Source organism: Bombus flavifrons, chromosome 10 (genome assembly GCF_040668555.2).
Source record: "Bombus flavifrons isolate JBK064 chromosome 10, iyBomFlav1_principal, whole genome shotgun sequence".
NCBI lineage: Eukaryota > Metazoa > Arthropoda > Insecta > Hymenoptera > Apidae > Bombus > Bombus flavifrons.
Window position 1 is genome coordinate 10,777,004 of NC_138451.1, and position 25,739 is coordinate 10,802,742.

A 25,739-nucleotide genomic window follows, 5' to 3' on the forward strand; every position below is an offset into this window, starting at 1 on the left:
CAAAGCATTTTCTAAACAAAAAAAATAAGGGCCAAATTCACGCTCAAAAGCGCTATAAATCGTGTTGGTTGCGCGAGATAATTTAGATTTAGTTTTCGACTGGTTTTTGCAAATAGAAGATAAAACCGCGATGAGAATTTCTGTTTGTACACTTAATTATCACCAGCTATGTTTTATATATTCTCTTAACGGAGAGATTTTGATTTATTCGTTGGTAAAAATCTGCCGTAATAACATAATTAAGTTTAATGAATTTTGCAAGTCTTTCGAAGGATTACGCGAATGCGATAAATCTTTATCGACTCGTTAAAGGATTATTTTACGAGAAAAGAATATAAGAAGAGCTTCGTAATATTGGAGCTTTAATATTGAAATATTGAAAAGTTTTGATATATAATAAAAAAAAGACATTTCGATACATTTAATTCTTTATCAAAATCTTCGGCGAAAGAACATTTTTCCATTCAAATTAATTCAAAACGATTAAAGTGCTAAGTCGTGATAACTATAGAACGTATCTGATGAATTCCATCCCAAATAACAGAGAGCTTGTTAAATATAAAAGTGGCGATATAAAATTCGTTAATAAGTAAAAAGACTTCCCTTTGTACGCGTGTATTTTAATTTTTATTAATTTCACTGCTTCCTTGTCGCGTCGCGTGATTCGTCAAAGAACCGGGAATTATGTACGTGGAATTCGAACGAAACCGCTAACGGGAAAGTTTCTTGGCTGGCCAGCAACGCGACGCCAGTTTATTCGCCGGTTGACGTCCTCCGACAGAAGACACATAATCCTTGCTCGATTCTCGGCATTGAACCGAGAATCTCATTTTGATCGTCATCCTCGCAGTAGCGGTCGTTTGGAACCAAGCCAGCCACCCTATTGAAGGTGTACGAGCAAGAAGTCTCCCATGAACGAACGATGTTCACCATCGATATACATACGTATCGTGAATTCGTCGAATTCCAGTCCGCCGGGCCCTTCCTTCACTTTCAACTTTTAGAAACGAAATCGCGAATTCGATATCGCACGATCTTCTTCGTTCCGACGTCGAATTTCAAATGCAGCTGCCTTTCCAAGTCCTTGCTTTTCCATTTATATAGGGTGTTTTCGCAATCGTGATGCGACTCAACACGAGATGATCTCTCGTGAAAAAATTTACTTATTTCTTTATTCAAGAGGTAAACCATCCTTTGCCACAAAAAGGATAATACTTTAAGGAGTACTATATTTTCGATGTTTTATATATTTCTGCAATGCTGTGCGCATTCTGTACACCCTTGCATCTTCAAATTCTTCATAAATGCGTAAAACTCCTCGGTCTAATAATAAATGGACTGCGCGTGTTTTATATTTCTATGGATATAACTAAAGAAATTCAATGTGGATGATTATTTACTTCATCCACTAAATATTATAATAATCACGGTAGAACCCCTTTTTTATTATCTGAGATGATGTGGACCGGAGGTCTGTCTCGGATAATACGAAAAGATTTATTCGTGTTCGTAAATTTTATAATAAAATTATAGGTAATTTTTGATAGTGTAATATTGCACATGTATTTAGGTTTAATCCGTCGTTTAATCGATTCGATTAACCGCTTTCAGGATATCTGACTATTCACACTTTCGTACTTTTCGTGCTAAAATTTCGATAAAAAGCGAAGTTATGGTGAAGTTCGAAGCACCTCGAACCGAATTTCGATAACCGAGACTTCACTGTACTCTATTTTCTTGAAATTGTTTGTTAATGTTTGCATTCTTGAACGTCCCTAAAATACATGAACATCCGCAGTTCAGTGATAAGATACGACTATGTTGATTACATCGGTACAATTACAAGTACAAGGAAGTTGATTATAAAGTTTGAGACACCTTTCCTAATTTTTCACTGATTGATGTCGTGTCAATTTTCCACGAATCATTTACGTATGTTTCAAGAGTCTTCTTTTCTCATCTACGGCACGTTCTCGCCATTTATCTCGTACGTTACGATCGCGATCGAAGCGGAACGGCGCAACGCGCGCGTTTCCTCCGCGATATTATTCCCTAACATGACGCGGATCTGGCCATCGTATAATTATAGTTGTTGCGTACGCGTTGGATAAGACCGCGCGAAGGATCGCCGTAATTGAGTTGCCTTACTCCTGGAAACGGAAAACGCCATGCTAGGGCCTGCATTTTTACGCTCGAGCATCGCGAGGCGTAACTGTTGCCTTTTAAATCCGGCAGAGCTTTATTACGAATCCTGCGTTACATACTCGCACAAAGGAACCCGCGTTGGTTAACAAACAAAGCGAAAAAAAAAGACGTGACCATTAGACTACGAATTTTCATACATTTATGGAAAATTTGGATCTGCAAAAGTGCAGACAATGCGTATAACGTGTTCTTTTTATTAATTCTCATTTCTTGATCATAATTTTAATTATAACTTAATTATAATTTTTTTAATTATATTCGTAAAAATGTGAAGTTGCATGAATATTCGCGGCATATTTAGCACATTATACAGGCTGTTTCATCATACGCGATACTCACTTCAGCAATGGACAGGGGAAAACAATGACAGAAGTTCGTATAAACATGTGTCCGATTTGATCTTGTTTCAAAGTTACAGCCACCTCTGTGTTCCAGTAATCCGTAACAGCTTACCTTCGTAGAAGGTGCTCGAAATGGCTACCCTCTGTATTATTCGACATACGCGTGGAATTTTTGAAAGATCGCGAAGTTCTTTGACAAGGCGGCTGCAAAAGCCAGCATACATTTTACGTACGTAGGTAAGCAGTTGCGGGCTACTGAAACACAAAAGTGTCTATAGCTTTGAAACAAGATCAAATAGGACACGTGTTTACGCGAACATTTTCCACCGCTTTTGTGTCCCCTGTTCACCGCTGAAATGAGCTCGCGTTGTGAAACACTCTGTATTATGATTTAAAAGCTTCGCAGTCGATTAAAAGCTTGAAACGCGGAAGGTTCGCGCGGTATATCTTGCGTTCTCGTAGGTCGACGAACGGTCGTGTAGATTCAACAAGTTACGCGTGGAAAATTTTCCGCAGCTCGCACGATCACTCAACGAAGCGATTATTGAAGGAATAACGACGGCTGTAGGTTGAAGTTGGAGCAGCTGAAGAGAAACGTTGATCGCGACATGGCTGCATCGACGTCAACGGCGTTGTGCGCGATCAAGTTTCGAGCGGTGGCGAGGCTGCGGTTAGACCAGTTCGAACTCATTCGGTGCACGAAATTATATTGCGGGCTTCGTACGCTTTTCGTCGGTACACGTATCTACTTACTCGAGTTCCTCTCGCTACTGGAACGCTCGCTGAAATCAGATAGCTCTCCGATATTCCTATATTCTTGTGTATGCGAGACTTCATCGCGCACCGTGCTCGTCCACTAGCCAAGTTAACCAAATTTCCAACTTCTATATCGTTAGTCTCCTCCGTACACGCAAGTTTCTACAAAATCCACCTTATTCCGTTTTACAGTCGGGGACAAAAAGAAGCGAACAGATAGCGGAAGTATGTATCGATAAAGTTCATTTCAACTAGTATACTAATGTCGTATACACGGGCTCACGAAAGTATTAAGAACATATTTTATGAATTTCTATATACATTTTCAAATTGCTTTCAAATTTTACCGATACAACCGTGTCAGTCGGACCTCGTAACAGCGCTGATGAATAACTTCTGAATGTTTTATGTAATGTGCACGATAACAAACGTAAAAGCTTTCTACGATAAGGGTACTAATACCTGTTTCATACGAGTACAATGGAAAACAAAAGAAAGTTTAAAGAATCGATATGGTCGATAAGAACAATTAAATTACGAATAGATATGAAACAGATAATTATATTACGAACATGGTAAAACACGTCTAGTACAAAAATGTTAATGCTAATGTAACGTACGCGTTATACAAAAGTGGGAATTTTAATGGAATTTTAAAATCTCTTGTCCACCACCATGCGTCATTGTAGCACGTATCGTAGATCATGCAATAAATGGGTAATTGAAACTTTGTTGAAACAAATTTGCATCGTCGTGTAAACAAGCTGTATTTAACGAAACTTCGTAATTCGTAAGCCCATTGTTGCACAACTTATTTTTGTCGTCGACTGTATTTCGCAAACTCGACGGTTTCCAATTACTTTCATTCCTTATCAGTCGCGCGGTACAAACTCGCGTACGCGAACTCGAAAAAGAGTTCCTTCCTCCGGGTTCTACTAGCTTCCTCCGGGTTCTTCCGCAGCGTTATACGACAATGGAATAAATTTCCGTGACTGGGGTCCGGGCCAAGCTTAAGGCTCTACCTCGATGTGCCGGCATACTTCAACTAACAATTGCGCGCGGGGAACACTCGCGACGTGATTACGATGAAAACTTTGCGTATCCGTGTAGCAAGCGGAATTATGAGACGCATACTCTTTCGACTACGGAACTTGCGAGTTGCTCCGGCGAAATAATTCACCTGGCATTGTTCCTCCGGTCGTGCTGGCTCGATGCTAATGGTGCTCGTTAAACAGCTTGAACGCATCGATTTTACGTATCGCTTACGTGGAAGAATTGCTCCGTGATTGCCTACAGACTCTCTTCCTTGTTCTTACTTAACAATCTATTATCGAAGAAGTACAGTATTCCTACAATCGTGGCACGACCGGGCGCGCAACGAGTTGATATGCAACGATCTCTGTTTGATTCAGACTGCCAATGTTTATGCAGTTTTCGTACACCAGATTATTTTCGAAATACCAGAATGAAAAAGTCCACAGAATGTAATATGAAAAATTGTACAAACTAGAGTACTTATTATAATATTTATTATATTATTTAATGGACGAACTAAATTATTATTTAGCTTTAATTTCTTTAATTACGTTCATACTATGATTATAAAAATTCATAAAAATTCATTGCAATTTACTCGTTAGAATATCAATCAAATTTCCAGCTTTCTTCTAACGCGCCTAATATATTCGCAGAAACTTTCTACGGTAAGCGTTCGATTTACTTTCGTGATCCAAGTGAATGAACACTGACCGTGCGTTTCATTCACTGCTCGTCCAACGATCGATGTAATAAGGAGGCGTACAATGACAAATAAATAATAACAGACCGTAAAAGCCGAGAGGAGAGGTCGCGTGTACGAAATTATAATCGACCCCGACCCATAGAACGATGCAGATAATCGTATCGATATCTTCGTAATTGGAAGCTACGGAAGAGATGAAACGATTGCAAGCATAATAACCGTTACAATGCGCGTTTGTCACGCTGCGAAAACGATCAGGACGCGCGGTAATTGTTCCAACGATACAATGATTAAATTAACTTGACTTTTCGATTCGGCTATGTACGTGTACATAGGTGTGTTTGGGTGGTCGTGTGTTAGAATGGGGCACGGGCACACCGGCTGGTGCAACGGCGCAGGATAACCCGTATCACTGATAATCCGATTACCGATTAAACTTGCCTAATTGACGGTGTACCCGTGTGTAATTGCGCCGGCCGGAAACGGCCGATTGGCGTGCTACGATAATGGAGAACGTCGGATGATGCGTGGCAAGTCACTTAGAAAATTCCAGCCGAGCCAATCTTCCAGAGCAACGCGTTCTTTCCTACCGGAAATGTTCGCCTCTGTGTCCTTAGATTCGTCGAGCGACGACGTTTTAATCAACGACTCGTCTCGCTTCGATCATCAACCTGCAAACGGTCTATTCTCGAGTGTCGTGAATGGGCCGAGTCAAATAGATTATCATTTAGAAATATTGATTTTGTCTGTCCAACCAGTTAACCGTGGAACTTAGCTCTAGAAATATCTCATGGGATTAGCTCATGGAGTGCGTAAATAAATACAAGCGACGACGTGTATACACGTCAAACGCAGTTAACTGGTTAAATATGAAAACCGCAGAGAAAGAGAATAGGATACGAGTAATTAGAAAACTTAATAATCAGAACCTCGCTACTGAAACTGTCGCTTTATTCGTGGCATTTGGCGAGTACGTAACTATTGCTCGCTATGGAACTTCTGATCTTGAGAATATATGTTACTATAATATCGAATATATTCTTGATTATTTGCAGAAGTTCGTATCTCGAACCTAACAAGTTCTTCTCTGTTATATTATTATAATTAAGAAATTAAATTATTGTATTATGTTATTTTAGCCATCAAATGGTACCAAAGTAAGGAATTCAATAGAAATAGATTTGTCATGTTCTTCGTATGCCGTCAATCTGCTGGAAAAATAACAAGATCGTTATAATATTCAAAGATTGAAATAAATCTCTACTTAGGTTCCATTTCCTTAGGTGTATTTAGAAACGTATGAATTCACGTAAAAATTTGCAAGTCTATTAAGTCACTTCCCACTTAATTCCAGTTCTTTCATGTTAAAAAATATCTCAGCTATAAAGAAAATATGAAAAACTACGTGATTACTTGTGGTATAATTTTATATTTATTACAAATCTGTTTTGTCCATTAAAATGAGCAAAATTGAAAATTAAAGAGAGCCGCAACCGAGTCAGTAAAATACTGATTCACGTTAATCAGTTTCTGAATCCTCTGTATGAAAATATTTCATTAGAAATCTTCAAAAGCCAGAAACTGTTAGCCACGTTCCCCAAGTCGTCAAATTATTAATAATTTTCTACTTCAAATTGATTTCCTAGCGAAATATACTCTTCCTAAAAGGTCTAAATTCAAATTAAAATATAATCATATTTGAATAGTCACCAGCTATTACTGTTTACAATTTACACGAGTTTACATGATTTATTATTATTATCAATATTATTTACTATAATCTAAGGATAATTATCCTCTTCTAAAACATCGCTGATATTCTTGCCTTCTAAACGACGATAATAAAACTTCTTGCTCGAGCAATTTACTTTTTATTTTCGATTAGTCGATTAATCCCCAAACGCCTAAATCAGCCATCATCTCATCGACGAAGGATGAGTTCGATGGAGTTTGCGGGCGAGGTCTCCTGGCTGCTAGCCAGTATACTGCTCGACGTATTCATAACCGACGCGATGCTTCTCGCTTCGCAGATTTTCACACTCGAGGATTACAAATTACAGGAACAAAATGGCAGAGATAAAATGTGTACTTAACGCGTCGGTACTTTGGCTAATTAAGCCAGGATTTAAGGATGGCATCCGTCGTTCTGAAACATGTCGTTTCCATTCTCATTGATTTTTTGTTCATTATCTCGTTCGTTCGATCTCTGACTAGTTTCCAGAGTAGGGAAGCGGCCATTAATTGAGAAATAACTTTGTAGAAAATCCTTATTAATTTATATGTATACGTCTGAGATACGAACCTCTTGGAAACCAACCTGAACAGGCCCATTTTTCTTAATTTCTTAATTCTATCACATCAGTGACGGGAATTATTTCAATTCTCGAAGGACGAATGTTTTATCTCCATAAGTTCGCTTGTCGCAAACAAGTGACACAAATAATAATAAATTCTAAAGTAAATCTAGAAAACAATGGTCGTAACATCATTGCATTCCTGTAGTTTTCAACTCACATCACCAATCTGGCTCTATTTTTTATCGTACGAAGAATTAGCTTTTTGTATTTTTATTACAATAATTTTTTTATTTAATAACCCATTAACGAACCAACGTCTGTATGAGCGACATTTTCCTTATTTCTATTCTTTAAGCTCAGTAGCAAAACACTCCGTACATGTAGATACTGTGATAATATCTAAAAGTGAGAAGACCGAGTCAAGTGAAAAATCTTCATGCAGCGAGAACAAATTTGTTTAACTCCGCGAGCACACAATATGCGGACGCAATTCTAACAAAATGATCAACGATACATAAAACAGAGTATCAGAAGCGACCACGATATATTGTAATTTAAAGCAACGTAACGCTCAACGCAATCGAATAGTTAATCAACAAACGAGAGCAACATTGCAGGGACTGACTCTCGATTACGAATTTTCGATTTGTTGCGAGCGGTCGAGGTTGGAAACGTTGTCAGCGGTCTGTGCCTTGCACGCCGGCCACGAGCTTTCATTAACGGGGCTATGCATTAATTATCACGACGGTGATAAATAATTGGCGTTACGCCGTTAACGCGATTCACGTTCAAATTGAATAATCCTCTGTGCGCGCGAGCTTCACATCCGGTCTTACGAAAATTCTTACGATGTCGAACACGAGAACGCGTCTCTTCTCAGATTGCCTGAGAAATAAAATTATCCGTCTGGTTGCTAAGACGCACGGAAGCGGAACTCGCGCGACGATTACTTTTTTCCAGGCTCGTTAATTACACGGAACAAAGGATAGGAGCGTGGCCCGTATCGGCGATACGCGGCACGATCAAATTAATTAAAGCCCATCCCGTGGGTTATGACTAATTAAAAAGAATCGCGAGCGTGAAACACAGGAAAGGATAGGACATAGATGAAAAGAGCGAAACGGGAGACGGACGATTTCAAAAGATAGACGAGAGGCGCGTGAAAACGGTATAGAACGATGAATCAAATCAATGCACCGGACGATTGGGCGTAATTCGATTGTTAATCAATAAAACAAGTTCGTTGAGCATATTCTCGCTGTGTGTCTGGCAACAGGCGGACGTCAGGTGTTTGTCACACGCGGGGGTGCAGGAGGTCGCGCGACGCGTATTGTTCGAGTTTTCGCGATTCCGCGTGCGGATCGCTCCCGCTAACCGTTCCCCGACTAAATTGGATTTTCCCACTAACGAGCGCCAGAGCTTTTCTCCGTGAAAGCAGCCGGTTGCCCCCGTGAAAGCTTCTCCGGTTACGCGCCCCTCCCTCGCTTATCCTCTTTCGTTCTTCGGTTTCCTTTTCGTCGCGCGTTGCTCACTCCTTTCGCTTCTCCATTGCCATAATCAGAATTTCTACTTTCTCCATTCCGCGCCTATTATACTATTTAGCCTCTTTTTCTTTTTATCGCCATCTTCCCATTTTTTGATCTTTTTCTGTTTCTCTTCTTTTACTTTTCCTTTACTCTGCTCCTCGCTTCGTCCCGCTCCTCGACCAGGCTGCGAAGGTTTGACCGAGTCGCGTCTTCTTCGAGGCTGAATGAAATGAAATTACACCGGATTCCAATAATTCGTATTTAGCCCCTAGAAGTAGAATATTTCCTCCAAGAGCTCTTAATTGAAGAAGAAAGGAGGATGATTATTCTTTTTCCGCGGAGTTTACGGACGACCTGCTGGCAGCGAACACCGACGTCTAGGACGATTTAATTAAAGGCCTGCTGTTCTTCGGGGCTCGCGCTTGAACCGGAACAGTAATAACGAATTTCTGTCGAATTTAATCAAAGGGGAGGATCGATTATTCCTTCGACGCTTGAATTCCTTACAGCTGTTCCGAGGCAAGCTTTCCGAACGAACACCAAACCCTTATTTAGGATAAATCCGTGTCTTTTCAAACTCCTCGATTTCCGTTTGGCGAGCAATTACGAATTAAATATAAACTCGTACTGGTATTGGAATTCACTGTCAATCAGGGTTATCGAAATGTCTATGAAATTTGCGTCTCGTTATACGCCAATCAAGGCAATTACATAAATTATTTGCTTATAAATAAAATGTCGAATTATCTCTCAGGTAATACGGTTCTTTGAAAATTGAATTTAAAACAACGAGACTCGTTATGAAATACAATACGATATAAAAATGAAAATATGATAAATTAAGTTATTTGAAAAAAATTAATTAATAGTTACAAATACGATAAATATGAAACAGAGAATTCGTGTAAAAATGGCGAACGATTCAAGGGTTTATAACGAAAACGATCCTTTCTCGTTTTTGTCCTTTTCCGGGAAAATGGGAGAGTTACACTAGAATTTTCAATTATCGTTCAATAATAATCCCGATAACAACATTCCAATTTTTCGTAATAAAACATTCGTCATGTTAGATAATCGAAGCCGCGAATTCCATAACTGCACAAGCTCGGCAACCAATATTTCGAGAAAATAAGATTTATCTTTTTCAATTCGTTATCGATGTTGTTGATTTTTCTTGTGAACGTGGTTTTTTGTTAAATTATTAGATAATCACTTTTCTTGTAAGAAGTAGCTTTCTTGTTTGTAAAATCGTGAACCTGTGGTGTTTTGCAAATCATCGAGTAATTTGCCATGACATTTTTAGTCAGTTCGTCCAAGCGACGATATATATTTAACGAAAAAACGCGTTTGTTAAACTTAATCACTGTGTTCCCATGAGTGTTCTACGCATTCCTAAACATTCAAGTTTCTCATATGTACGTAAACATCTGCTATTTAATTAAATGTATGTAAATTAATCCGACGACGACGAATGCGTGGCTCTAATTATTTATTTTCCAGCAAATATACAGAACCCTCGCGTTACTTCTCCGATCGAAGGCAAAATCCTTCCATTTTTCGTACCAACGTTCCTCCACTCTATTCGAATTAATCTAAACTAGATGGATCCTCATTGGGATTTAGTTGATCCGCGACACAGAACACCGACCAGCGAGGAAGAAAAAGGATCCTCGCTGATTCTTTCCGCCACCTTCTCTATCTTCGAATCGGAGCGAATTACATTCGCGTCGACGTCGGAGTTACTTGGCCGCCACGAAGTGGAATATTGCACCGAGGCCTCGTCCGCGAGAAATAGGTCAATTATGAGACGGGAAGAGTTTGCAGCTGATTTTAACGCGAGCAAACGTAGCCAGGCGATATGGTGTGGAATTGCAGACACTCGACGGAGGGAAGAGAGGAAAAGGAAGATATACAGGGTGTCTGTGCAGTCGCGTAAGCGAGCAAGGGCCGACTCTTGGTGAAAAGATAGGTGGAAACTCAAAATTTATGCTCTCACAAAACTTTTACGTATCGTATAATCGTACGGGAAATTTTGAAATTTCATTGCTACTATAGCGAGACACGGCTAAAATTGGAAACACATCTGGAAATATATGTGACACTCGCAAGATGTTTGATGTACAAACTAAGGATCACTGAAGTATTTTAATAATCAATGGATCGTTATATCGGTAAGCCGCGATATTTAGTGGAACGCGTCTTTAACGCTAATTGCAAGTTCAAGACTAGTGTTCATGTTGCGTATTCATTTTTCACTGAGTGTATGTTTCCGATAAATTTCTTGTAACTTCTATATAAATTTTCGAATTAGTTTCAAACTTTACTAGTACAATCACGATAGTCGTTACTGTGCGTGAACGAAATTTCAGAAAGCTTGGTACGATACACACAATATATTGAGAACGATTTTCTGCGGTAAACGTTCGAATACTTTCTCGAGTCACTGTGTACAACGGGCGAAGACAATTTTTGCATCGATCTGACATTGTACGTGCATGTGACACATCATAGTGAGAAAGTGAAACTACGATCTCAATCCGATGACCAGAGACTACAAATACCCATGATTTCACAGACACCGTGCGCAGAGTGAGAAAAAGAGAAAGGACATTCGTTTCTGTGTACACGAAACAACAACGTATCACGTTCGTATCGTCGACGACCAACGCCGACCTAGACTATGATAAAACTTTTCTAAGGATGTCCGATTCGACTAGTCATCCTTGAAACAGTTCCCTCGGTTTGTTCCCTCGTTGTTCACCCGCTGCATCCTGCAAGACACTCTCTCTCTCTCTATTCTTTTCGTCCCTGTTCTCTCGCTGATTATGCGCCGTTGCACAATATTATCGTTTATCTTGCACTTTCAGCGGTGAAACAACGCCAGCCAAGCGCTCTCGAATTCGCTTCTCGCGCCAGAGACAAGCAGATACCTTATTGTTTGTATTACGTATTAGATTTGCGAGCAAATTTCGCTGGTTTCTTTTAAACGCGAGGATAGAGACTCCATCGTAATCCGCCTCTTGTTACTCTTACCGATCCCTTTTTAACTCGATGCAAACTTAATATTTAGCTAGGCATTTTTCCGGATCATTTGCCCTGCGCTCACTCTCTGGCTACGCTTGAAAATAATTTCACGCGAGACAGAACTCTTAACGCGTCCCACGAGAGACTGAATTCTTTTTAGAGAATTCGAAGGAGAGAACGCGAGGGAGTGGCGCGATTTTAATCTAATATTCTACGCTTTCAACGTTGACTTCTCGTTCTCTTTCGCCCCTGTGCTTCTTAGGTTACAATGGACGAGAATTCGCGCGAATAGAAACAGTCTGCTCCTTGGAAAAGAAGCTATCGTTTCAATTTCAATGGAAGCGCGTATACGCAAGGAAAATCGGACAGTCGAAGATCACAGATGGAAAACACGCCTCCGATAAGTCATATATTTCGTCTTTCGTGGAACAGCAATTTTCAAATTCAATACGTCGCACAAATGAAAAGCAGATTTCTGATAACACCACAGATAGGCAACACGTTTCTTACGCCACTATATTTCTCCTTTCTTATAGAATTTTGTGACCGATTTTCAAAATCGATAGACGCATCCATGATCAGTTCTGCGTTGTATCATCTTCGGTATCGATTCGATAGATGCGTCAATCAATTCCACGTCAGAATTATATACAGAGAAGAGCCAAGAGAATGATATACGAGTTTCGACAAAAGAAAAATGTGCATATCGATTCAACATCGAAAAAGTCCATGGACAAGATATATTCACTTTGACTGCCACGGTGGGCATTGGTAACCGGAGCGCTTGAACTTCTTACAATTGTAAAAATTGAATGAAAATTGACAGTTAGAGCATTTTGAATATAACCGATAAATAGAAGATACTTTGAAATAAAAAGTGCCCCTTTGAACGATTAAACATTTTTATTAGAACATCAATAAAAAAAAAAAAATGAGAAGAAATCTTGCATCTAACGGTGCACTGTGTTTGCATCCATATGTTTGAGGGGTAATCTACGAATACTATTATAAACACAGCTTAGAAAATAATCGTAAATGCTGCTTTATAATCGTATAATTGAAGTTAGAAGTGTGCACATACCTTACTATTATACAGGGTGATTGGTAACTGGTGGTACAAGCGGAAAGGGGGTGATTCTACGCGAAAAAAGAAGTCGAAAATATAGAACAAAAATTTTTCGTTTGAGGCTTAGTTTTCGAGAAAATCGACTTTGAATTTTCGCTCGGTACGCGTGCTGTACGTTATAACGGATCTCACTGTAGATCGTTGTCTCGATGGAAAAATTAAAAAAAAAAATTTTTATTCTATATTTTCGACTTCTTTTTTCGCGTAGAATCACCCCCTTTCCGCTTGTATCACCAGTTATAGAATGAGCCTGTTATAGAATGAGAACAACCACCCTGTATATAGAATGAGCAAATATCGTTTACTAGTATCTTCTATACGTTTCAACAATATGAACGACCACCAATAAGGTAAACGGTCTATTGGGGAAGAATGTTGTCTTACATCATCAATTTATTATTATTTTGCCATTATATGCTTTGAATAATAAAAATACTCCCGTGGCGTCCTGAGCGAAACATGTGATTTCGGCGTGGCAGTTAGTGTTAAATATATGTAGATAGATACTTATTGTAATTCCAAAGAACCATAGAATAGACTTGGTTTGCAATATTCCTTATAAACACTCATCCCTTCGCACCTTACTCGTGCCACCCTCTGATCTGTATTACGCACAGTGCTCTCTTTGGTCATATTATTCTCATCTTCCTTTCTCTACTTTCCTCATTTTCCTTCTCCCAGTACGTATTAACACGCGTTAACATAAATTACGATAACATCTATTAGAGCGTAGTATATTAATTTTTCTGTCCGCCCCGTACGCGGATAATATCTATCAGATACTTTGCACGAACCATGATACAGCGAGTGTAGAAGATATTATCGTACGTTCTTTTAGAACAGAATAACTTTTTTTTTAAATTGAACCAAACGACTTCCTCGAGAAATCAGAAGGATCAGTTTACCGAATGACGCATAGAAGGAATTTCAAAAAGAAAAAGAAACGTAATCGGTCGGAACCGCTAAGAAAAGAACGTGAAGACAATTTTCTACAACTTCTTTATCCGTTTTTATTATTCCGCTTCGAACGAGCGTAGGAATGCTTTCTACACCCACTGTGCGCATAACTACGCCCGTAAGAACTCGTTTGTTTCGTCGTTTACTTCTTTCCCTCGAATCGTCCAGTCTAACCAACCACCGTTTTCCCATTTCGTCGAGCACAGGAGCACCGAAGGTACATCTTGCATCGGCAACGTCATCGAATCGCGCGTCGATTACGTTGAAACTCGTCCGAGGGGAATCCACGTTGACGGTTAAGCAGCCGCGCGAAATTGGATCGAATTAGCCAGCCTTCGTCCGCTCGTTTGAAACAAAAATCGAACGAAGGAAGGGAATTGGACGACGTGGGACTCTTTGATTTCCTTCTTGTCTCCGGAGACCATTCGCCACCCTTCTTCCGTCATTCTCGAAGCTGCGGTAAAAAGAAGGTCCTAGATACGATCCACCGTCGATTCGAACGCGCTCGTGTGTCCTTCTTCCCACGAGTAAATGCACGAACGTGTCCTCTGATCGTGACCCATCGACGTAAGATCAAGGATGAAAAGCTTACACAGTACCTCTGTTGATTCCTTCGTTTAGCTCGCCATTGTAAGCCGCGAGTCTTGAGGAAGTTTTTGCGTAACGTAAGCCGATGTAATTGAATTGCGAAGACTTACGCCCGGGATTTTAAGACTTCTCACGCGTCGTCTAAGTTCGTCGAAGGTGAATTTATTTGACTTTCATACTCCCTGACACTTGGTAACTCGTGCTTCTTTATTCCAGACCTTTCCCGACAAGCTTTTAGCTCACTGCGAAACGGGACAGTGTTTGGACGCTTATTGTAAAAACTTTGGTAAATACGTTTCGAGGTTTTATTAGAACCGTAATGAGACACCGGCATTGCTGTTTTACTAGCCAACTTTCAGACGATTCGAGAAATTTACATAGGAATTACAGGATTTTTGTTTGCAAACATACATCTCTACCGAGCATTATAAAAGTATTTATTGGCATTTACTTTATTAATGATATTAATGTATTCAGAGAAGATTATTTATGTTGTTTCGTGTTGATTATTTATGTTGTTTCGTGTTGATTATTTATGTTCTATTAAATACTTTTATATCTCTACCGATAGATGTGTCGTAATTTTATTAGAATTTACATATTAATGATAAATGAAAAACTGATGGTAAATATGGTAAATAAGCAACTCTTGCGTGATTGCAGAGTCATAAACGCATTATAAATTCGAATTACTTACTAATGAAGCTTTTTAATAATAGATATATATATTCCCTTTTTTACTAGATTACAGAGCATATGAAACGTCCGATATCGTCGTACTAATTTTCTAAATCTTTTCTTTTCCCAATAAATATCTTCGATTTCGTAAGTACATTGCACGCAATTTTAAAGAATCTTCTCTTTCCTGTAGCGTTTCAATTTTTTCACGTGTGCGCGTGGTCGTCAGGGCGGAAATTTTCGGCGAGCTTCCGAACAAGCGACCTCGGATGTTCACGAAACGTCGGAACAATGTGAAACTACTGCTACCACGAACGCGACTGAAATTCGAAGAATCGCAGATGTGCCATCTAATCGTCGTGAAAGTTGAAAATCTAAAATTTAACAGGATGAGCATGACAGTCGCGTGTCACATTGCGACATTTCTACAATTTCGAAAGTTTCCTACGGATAGCAAGTGTTCAAATACTTTCGTGACTCGCTGTACGTAACAAAGAACAGGACATCCCATCAGCGACATCGTTACCAGTCCGCAGTGTCCACACGCGTATCGACCAGGTACCGCGATACAAAGCAAATTAAACGGCAAACCGTATTCTTTGTTAAGCTCGATATCGGCCTCCCTTTTACGCGCCCTTCCCTCTGTCTCTATCTCTCGTTATCTTTTCCCTTGCCGCCACGCTTTTAGATCGCGTGTCCACGGCCACGGTCTGTTATTTTCCGTGGGAACACTGGTATCGACTGTGCGTAAACCGACCATCAGTCCAACTACAGGGGACTGGAAAACTTGCAAGACTTAACTGTATCGTTTCATAAACCATTTCGTGCGCGGCACGTCCGTTTTAAATGGATTTCGCCGATGGAATCGCGCGCGCGTTGGCCAAAGTTCGATATAAAGCAGGGAAAAACGAGCCAGGCACACAGGTTCCATCGCCGTGTCGCTTTTTACGCTGAGTTTCGTTTCGAGACACGCCGAATTTCTGACTTCTCTCGTAACGTACGGTAGTTTCGAATGAAATCGGAAAATGCTAGCTTTAATCCGCGGCGATCCTCATTTTTACGCTTATGCATATGATAATAATGATAAAATGTTTATTTTAATATCAGTGGATCGATATGGTTGTTACAGAGTAGGAAATGACAATTGGCAATTAGAGAGAAAAGCGTTAACAATTACGGTAAAATAGGGAGTAAGGTTAAGCTTATAATACGATTTAACTGAAACTCAACGTTAAGCGTCGTATAAATGTATAACGTAAAGTAAAGTTGAGCATATATCAAGCTTATGTTACAAGTTAAATGACGCAGAGGTAAAAGATCGTCTGAAAGATGAAAGGGAGTTATTAAAGAAGCCGAGTACATCGCGAAAATGGTTTGCAAATTGACAAATCCGATTGAAGCAGTCATTTTCACCTTACGAAAGTTCGGTGTGTTTCCAATCTGAAAAAATTATGACTTCTAAGGAAACGCGCAGGAATATGAAAATTGAACATCTGGAGAATATACGGAGAAGCAATCAGCTGATCGATTGCCTTGTGTAAGAGATAAAAGATAAGAGATTGGCCGAGGTACGACGCTGTGCGAGGATCATTCAAACCAGGTGTGCAATAATAATATTATATAAAATTTATATATACCTTTAATATGCTTTAATAACTTTCAAAAACTTAGGCTGACACTTTCGAATGATCATCGAAAAAATTATTAAAATCGGTGATACTTGCAGACGATAGATTACGCGTTTTATCGGTCGTGTAGATTGCGAGGAGTTCGATTAACAGAATGAATTGGTTTGATTTAGGTTTAATTAACATTATTAAGCCACGTATTGTCCATTTATTGGATATGCAAACAAATCGGCATCCTGCAAAAGACCGGACGCGCAGGAGAGATTGATATCGCGATAACATTGTCGACCAAATTCTATAGCGAAAGCAAACTATACAATGATTGGTTAATTAGAATTAAATATTAAATAGCAGGCGAAGCTCTATTAGTCGGAAAACAAAAATTAAGTGGAACTGCGTTAGAGAGCGCGTGACTGCACTCGAGGCTCGGAGGGGAATTTTTCCGGATGTATCGGGAGCTAATGAGCATCCCCTTTCCTCCCTTTTTACCTCTTTTCTCGCTCAATTGCCGACATTCAAGGGGGAATTTTCGATTCTCGCTTAAATGGTAATTTCATCCGGTCGTAGTTCCGCATCAGGAGCTAGATCGTTTGAGCCGGAGAACCCTTTGTTCAATCGTTTCCTTTGTTCGAGGGGTATCGATTAGCATGAGGGGTGAATTTACCTATCCCGGATTCCCGTCGAGGGATTTAAAACACTTAATTGCAAGGAAAAACCTTTGAATGATTCGTTCGTTCTTTCCATCGTCCCCTCGATCCCGCAGAGGAATTTGAACGAGGAGAGAGGGTGGAAAAAGGAAAGGCTATGAAATTCGGGGCTTTTGTGTAATCGACAATTAACCGACTCAACTTCCGGCGATAGAACTCTCTCGTTTTCCTTCTCTTTTCGTAGTTTCACAGGGGTTGCCCGTCCGGTGAAAAATGCTAAATTAAACGGTACCGCGGCCGTGTATCATTCGATTAATTATGAAGAACGGCCGCGTAATTGCTTCGCAGCGAGAAAACGCGGAGAGAAGGTCGGTGGTAAAAAAGAGAAGAAGAAGAAGAAACGAGCGGCAACCAATTACGGTGAATTATGTCAAGTGTACGGTGCACCGCGAGTTGCTTGCCGCTTCCATTTCGACTTCTGTTTTTTTCTTTCTTTTTTTTTTCAAAATTTCGCCCCTCTTTCTCCTTGGACTTTCATTTTTCATCCTTCCTTTACGCGATTAAAGATTACCAGGCGATTGAAAATCCCGGCCAACGAGATCGGCAGCGTTTCTGTCGGCGACGGTAAAAGTTCGTCGACCTAGTTTTTCCTTCTTACAGAAACCAGGGGAGGGTTGGAAGCGCGCGCGTCCGGAAATTATGAAATCGTCGAAACGGTGTAATTCTCGACGAAGACGACGGCTATGACGGAAATAGATAGCTCTACCCTACTTTCTTCCTTCCTCGTCGGTGGCTCTCGCTCGCTTTGTCTCGCCGTCTCCGCTCGCAGCGAGACAATTTTCGATTCGAGAGTTTGCCGCGGAAATCTATCGTTCCACCCGGAAGCAGCAGGGCCGTCGACGAACCTCGAGACTCGAAACACGAAACGAAGTTATCCCGAGTTGCCTGAATCTAAATAGAAGGCGATTCGCTCGATTTCCGTGCGAGCTGATTACGTGCGATTACGCGTGCGAACGTATACATACGTATAGTTGTTCGAGTACGTTGTCTTTCCATATTGACTTAACAGTTCAGCAAACTTGACGAAATCCTTCCAGAAAATGCCTATTTGTTTCTTTCTCGTAAATTCATTCTCTATATATACAGGGTGGTTGGTAACTGGCGGTACAACGATCTACAGTGAGATCCGTTATAACGTACCGCACGCGTACCGAGCAAAAATTCAAAGTCGATTTTCTCGAAAACAAAGCCTCAAACGAAACATTTTTATTCTATATTTTCGATTTCTTTTTTCACGTAGAATCACCCCCTTTCCGCTTGTACCACCAGTTACCAACCACCCTGTATATATTGTTCTATGGTTAAAAAGAAAAGTAAAAATAAGATACAAACGTAGATATTTTAGAATTCATCAATTGAAGGGCTGATAGTAGAGACAATCATTTTCTTTAGATATCTCTCTCTAGATTAAAGCGTATGTGTAATTATATCGCGGAAGAACTACGTATATCCAATTAAATCGTCAAGTTGTGAACCACATGACAAAATTTCTCGTAAAAAAAGAAGGTTTCTTTGCTTGGTAATAAATCCAGATATAAATAAATCATTTTTTATGCTACCGATTCTATCATGTTGTAAATCCAGCTGCTGGCTAGTATTAGAATGCGTAATTATCTAAAAGGTTGGAAAATTTGTCGAAAGTCGTTTCCACCGTGATGTCCTCTGTCGCAATATGGTAAAAAATTATTTGATATATTTTAAAACGTGTTATAATTTCTTCCTTACGTATATATATTTTTTACGATGCATTTATTAACGAAACACGTAAGCCCGTAATAGTCTCTGGATGGTCAATGTGCTGTGCGTGCATTAAGCCAATCCCCAACTGTCACAGACAATACTATCAACCCTCACCCAAAGGTGGTTGGATTATTATTGTCACGAGAGCCGAATATTGTATTTTGTAGCGATAAAACAAAGTCTCTTAGTCGACTAAAGAGACTTTTTATCTTTGTGCGATTATTGAAACTGTAAAAATAAACTTTTCAATTTATTAAGTTGAGTAACAGACTTGTGAATGTTCGCAGTTTCGCTAATCTACGAGTGTTATGAAGATATTACAAAGGAAAAACACAACAAAATTTGTATAAAGAGTATAAAGATTCGTATATCCAAATTTACTTATGGACGAGACACATTTATAGAGAAATCGGATAAAGAAATCATTAGTTGATTATATAAATGGACTTTGCATGAAAATGGACTTTTACTGTAACAACATTTTATGTGCTCTTTTACAAAAACGTGAATGGACTAATAATAATTTGATAGAACGATAATAGTATGAAATTTATGCGATGATATATCGATAGTGATTTAAGAGCAATAATAGTAACAATGACAATAAATATTAAAACTTGCGAGCGATATTAATAATAATGAAAAATATGATGTATCTACGTAAATCAGAACAGATCCATCGTGCAGCCTTGTTCAAGTGGTTAGTAGAGAATCGTAGAAAGGGTTTGGCAAAAAAAAAAAAAACAATATCAGTCAGCCACTTTGAACGAAAGTAATAAAAGAAATACACAGAAATATTCGGAGAAATAGCGTGTTCTCGAGAAGATTACTCTGAAAATCGTCGAGTGTACGCTTCATTGATAAAGCAAGCCGTGACGAGTGCGCGCATACCGCTCACAGCTTCAAAGTCGATTTTCACAAAACGAAAGCTTTGTACAAAGGAAAAGCTTTTCACAATTTTGACTCGTTCCCAAGCAATCGCTTCTTTCACGGTTCTACCAAGAGTTATTACATCGTAAATATTATTGCAATCTCGAATCGAATTAAGGGAATAAAACGATCTCTCATCCTGCCACGGAAGTACCGGTATTCAATTAATTCGTTGCGAATTTTCCTGGCTACGGAGTCGTAATAAATTTTTGTTTTTTCTATTCTCGTACGAACCGATTTGCGAGGGTAGCTCAGAAGTGTTTTGTCTGCGCGTGCGTGGGGAGCCGGGAAATGACGCGGTAAAAAATATTTTTGCTCTCACGGGCAACAAATTCCCCAGTGTGCTGCTTATTTTCGCCAAAACGTCGCGATATTTTGCCGGGAAAGAAACGATATTACGTCAATAACGCGAGCTACCGCAGCCAGTTCGTTGCAGTGGAACGGTAAAAACGTCGATCTATCTCTCGATAAATTCTCTCGATCGCCACCTCCAGAGGCGGATCGTTCGCTTGGTACAGGCCGTTTCGAAACTGCAAGAGAATTGCCACTTGTAAATCATAATATTAATGGGATGCGCTATATGCGGATATTTATGCAAATTCGTATCTTTATGAACGTACACTGGCTCGCGAGATCATTCCCACACTCGTCATGGACAAATTTCATCTTCATATTCTATGCATTATACGAAACATTTTGAAATTTCATTGCCGCTGATGAGACACGACTGTCGCGACTATATCGATCACATTTGGCAGAAATTTGTAGATGAAAAGTTACATATGTAAAAATTACAAGATATTTGTTGCAACCATATATCTACATGTACCATATACCTAAATGGTCGCTAGAACATTGTTAGACGATGTATCTCAATCAGTTTCACGATTTACAATAATAAAGTCGACGAATACGAATATTTCAGCTGCCGATCGTCGAGCCATTTCAGCCATCGATACTTTTCAAGTTCTACTTTTAAAAATCCTCTCTAGAAATATACAGAGAGATTTTTTTACGAATATACAGGGCATCCCGTAATACGAGCTTCATAGGAGACAAAGAGATCGTGTCCACTTTTTACAATTTATCGATTGATTTTACGTTTTATAGAAAATATATATATTATAGATACTTTGTAGGAAAATCCTGTTTGTACCAATATTCGTTTTGGTATACTCGAGTGTACACGTATTTGCGTTACAACGCAGTTTCTCATTTGAAAATGATAATTTGCAGAGGACGACAATGCCATGGTGCAAGGCATCGTGACAGAGGATGGCCTTTTCGATGGCACGGTCGTTACCGGATTCGAGGAATACTACATCGAGCCAACAAATAGATACTTGAACAAGGAAGAAGACACATCTCCGACGTATCACAGCATAGCTTATCGCGCCTCGGATGTATTAACGCCACGTAGATCGTTACCTTGCGCCAGTCATCAGTTGCATCAATCTGCTACTCACGATTTCACGGAAAGGTGAGTGTCTTCCAACGCATTCTGATAATTTTCACTGTGTGTTAGAAAACGTACGATTCATCTTAGATGATATTAGAAACGTTCTTTCCATCAACTTCTATCAACATTTCATTTTCACTATTAAACGAGTACTATTAAATGATACGAAATTCAATGTACCTGGAAATAATTAATTAATATGTAATAGCGCGAAGATACTTTTTGTAGACGTTGTAGATCAATTAACCCTGTTACGATCCTTGAATTTTTACACTCCAATCTCGCACTTATTTTAATAAGCAGAGAAAACTTTGAACGTAGTAGTGGTAGTTTATTGCCACCCCTATAGAGTTACAAGACTTTCTCTTTACCGTTTCAGTCTTAATCACGTTTTAAAACGCAACTCCGTGTAAAAGAATTACGCCTTACAAGCATACATCTTCGCAGCTTACACAGAGAACAAGAAGAACGTACGCTTTGTATAAACTTGACTTTGCAACGTAAAACATTCGCAGTTCGTGCAAAAGCTTAAGCAACATAATAAAGTGTAACAGAAGTAAGCAAATGTAAGTCTTCTATAGGAGTGCGAAAAACTTTTGATATTTTACGTAAATGTTTAACGTAGAAATGGAACGAGAACATACGTATACCAATGACAAACTCGAGATACGTTTCAACGATTGAGAAATTACGTTGAGAAGTGTCGATAACGTCCAAAAGAAGACTGTAATTCGGATACTTAACAAATAAACTATTCTTCCTTACTGAAAAAAAAATTAAAGAACAAAGAGAAGACACATTTCCTTCTTTCTTTCTTCTTCTCTCTTTTTTTTTTTTTTTTTTTATTTAAATTTATTATATTCAGCATCTGTAAGCGTTTCTAGCATAACGAGAAACAAATTTGCGAATTGCTTCGAAGAATTGAAACCTGTAACCGTAATCTTAGACTTTAAAGGAATCGTAGTAACGCGTAGCGATAGAAGGACGAGCAGATTGCCAGGCCTCGTCGCTACATAGGCGTTCGCTCGTTAATGTAACAGGATAACGCCTCTAAAACAGCCCGGGCAAATCGCGTTACGTTAACCGAGGATGAAAATGGATCTAACGAGAGACAGCTCCGTTGCTCGAACGTCTGCGCCGTCTGAGGTTTATCAACTCGGAACACGGGCTGCACCTTCCTCGCGTTAATTTCGTTACCAATTTCTCCGACGCATTATTCGCCGGCATACGTGCAGGGCCGCACCACGTACATGTAACGAGCTTTAAACCGCGGATCTTCAAACATTCCCGGACGAATCGTTGGTAATTAAGCGCGAGCTAAATCGCGGTCCTTGCCAACTATCTTGTGTACAGACGTGTAAGGGAATTACAGGGCCGGCAAACATGGCAAAATCGGCAAGACGACGATTCTACGTGAAAAAGGCGAGTCGAAAGTATAGAAGAATATTTTCTACCAAACGCCACTGTTCGTAAACTTAGAAGCGATTAAAAATTAACGTACAATGAAAATAAAACTGTTGAAACTTCTAGAAGAAACGATAATAACAAAAGTCACTTGAGTAAAGACGCGATTGATGGACATATGACAACTGTACTGCTTGTAAATGATTTTCAACGATACCATACGATAAAATTACGATAGATAAAAAAAGAAATCCATAGAGCAAAAACGAGAGGATTTTGCTCTATCGTTAATTTCAATACTGTATTTCAACTCTTGAATTCCATTTCAATTATCTGTTATTCATCACGAAGGCATTTAATAAATACACTTTTGATTGCACAATTTGCTTGGTAAATTCCGAAGATTTATAGAGATTTAAAACATCGAGTGTACGATTTCGTACAGGTTTTCTTTTTACATAGGAGAAAGTTACTCGCAATAGTGACAACGTATTTCGTCGAAATCGGTAAGGTGCGCGCTATCTTGAATAATTACCATAATTTCCTTACATCTTGTATCATTCCAGTTATTTTATATTCATTACGAAGGCATTTAATAAATACGATATTGATTACACAACTTGTGTTTCATAAATTGAGAAGTTATAGAACCCTGGAAACTCGAGTATACGATTTCGTACGGGTTTCTCTACATGGAAAGAAGTTTACTCGGAGTATCATCAAGCTTGACAACGTACTTCACCGAAATCAGTGAGGTGTACGCTGTTCCGAATAATTACCATAATTTCCTTGCTCCTTGTGCCAGCAGCTTCCGCGTGCAACGAAAGCAATGATCACGTCCGCACGCCATGCACATATCGTTATACCGTATCTTTACTTTTTCAGGGGCGAACATGATTATGGGAACGACTCTCGGACGCTTTACGAACCTCTGCTCGGCGAGAGACAAGCTCTCTACTCGAAGGAAAACGGTGCACGAGTTTTGACCTTGGACAGAGATAAGAGCGCAGCACGTATGGAAACGTGAGTGTCGGATGCGAGAGAGAAAATGGTCGGGGAAAATTGTTTGAGCAAGGCTCGTCCCTTCTCGTAACACGGTTCATTTCGTTTCGTATCGTGTAACGTTTCGTTTTGAGTAAAATCATAAAAATCACGAAACGGAAGTCGGTCTCGGGCGAACAGCCGCGAAAAAAGGATAAGCCGCGCTTATCCGGGTGCCGTAAGAAATTCGCGACTCGCCGCTTTTCTCCTTTTTAGAAGCAGCGACGGTGATCGTATCGCTAGGCATTTGCACAAACGTGCCACCGTGGATCCGCGAAAAACTACCTGCATGCTGTACCTGCAAGCGGATCATCAGTTTTTCGCGAGATACGGCACGGAGGAGGCTTGCATCGAGGTGATGACGAGACACGTGCAAAGGGTCAACTCCATTTATAAGCACACTGGTAAATTTCTTACTCGTTTCTCGCACTCTTTATAGCGCGATGGAAATTCGACGATTTTCTTAGTATCAGAGTCTGGAGCCGATATTCTTAGGACGTTTATAAGAATTAGCGCACTTACGAAAGAATATGGAGAGCCTGACGAACTGATTATTAGGAAATGATTAAGATCTTGAAGAATTATTGGTGGAAACCTCGCACCTTTTGGAGAACTCGAATGTTCGTTATCGTGATAAAAATCTCGCCAATTGTACATAATTAGTTATACGTAATCGGTACATAGGCGCATTTTCCAAACTGGTCTCTCTTGCACGATAGTTGTTTACTAACCGGTAATATCGGTCGATTAACAGGTGACAAGCGTAACTTACGATTTTACGTTGAATAGAACTATCAACTGTAACTCTTGTAACCCTAACCCGTAGTTCTCTGTTTCAATATCAAACTTGTTAGCGTTACGCAATGGAATTTATTAAGGCGCGTGACTTGTAAAATTTCGTTAACAATAGTAGTTCAATTTCGCAATTAAGTACCGAGCGTAAGTTTGTTGCCAGTTTCACAAGAAACTACGATCATAAAATATTCACCAACGTTGTGTATGCACTGTTCGCGAACAATATACGTATGTACCTCGTCCCGACTCCAGACATCTAAGGAGAATACGTTGCTGTTGCTAGATTTCAACCAGGACGGCAGACCTGACAACATCAGCTTCATGATAAAACGTGTGAAAGTTCACAGCGAGGACGCGTTGAGAGATCCCAATTATCGATTCCCAGGCAACTACGGCGTGGAAAAGTATCTGGAGCTCTTCTCCGGTAAATAAATCTTCCTTCTAACGATACTTCGCATAACGCCAGCCGATTGTTGTTTGCGGCGAAAGAAACATCCGATCGATCACCCGAACGATTGTAAATCCCCCGGTTCGTCTTGTTCATTGCAGAAGAGGATTACGACGCGTTCTGCTTAGCTTACATGTTCACGTATCGGGATTTCGAGATGGGAACGCTTGGGCTAGCTTGGACCGGTGATCTGAAAAACGCTGGTGGAGTCTGCGAAAAGAACGGGGTAAGCTTGTTGCTACAGTGAATTAAAAAAATATTGCAATATATATATATATATATATATATATATATATATATATAATTGTAATGATATATGGTAATACAACGTAGCTAGAAATTATTCCA

General features: G+C 39.6%; 1 protein-coding gene across 2 annotated transcripts in view; it reads left to right on the plus strand.

The window, feature by feature from the left end:
• Positions 1–25,739, plus strand: part of LOC138183853 (disintegrin and metalloproteinase domain-containing protein 10) — a 57,763-nt gene that overhangs the window by 23,497 nt on the left and 8,527 nt on the right. For both annotated transcript variants that reach the window (XM_069121306.1, XM_069121305.1), the window contains exons 5-9: positions 21,481–21,724; positions 23,993–24,130; positions 24,365–24,552; positions 25,227–25,367; positions 25,493–25,617. In XM_069121306.1, the coding sequence (XP_068977407.1) occupies positions 21,481–21,724; positions 23,993–24,130; positions 24,365–24,552; positions 25,227–25,367; positions 25,493–25,617 (836 nt within the window). The remainder of the gene's footprint in view (positions 1–21,480; positions 21,725–23,992; positions 24,131–24,364; positions 24,553–25,226; positions 25,368–25,492; positions 25,618–25,739) is intronic.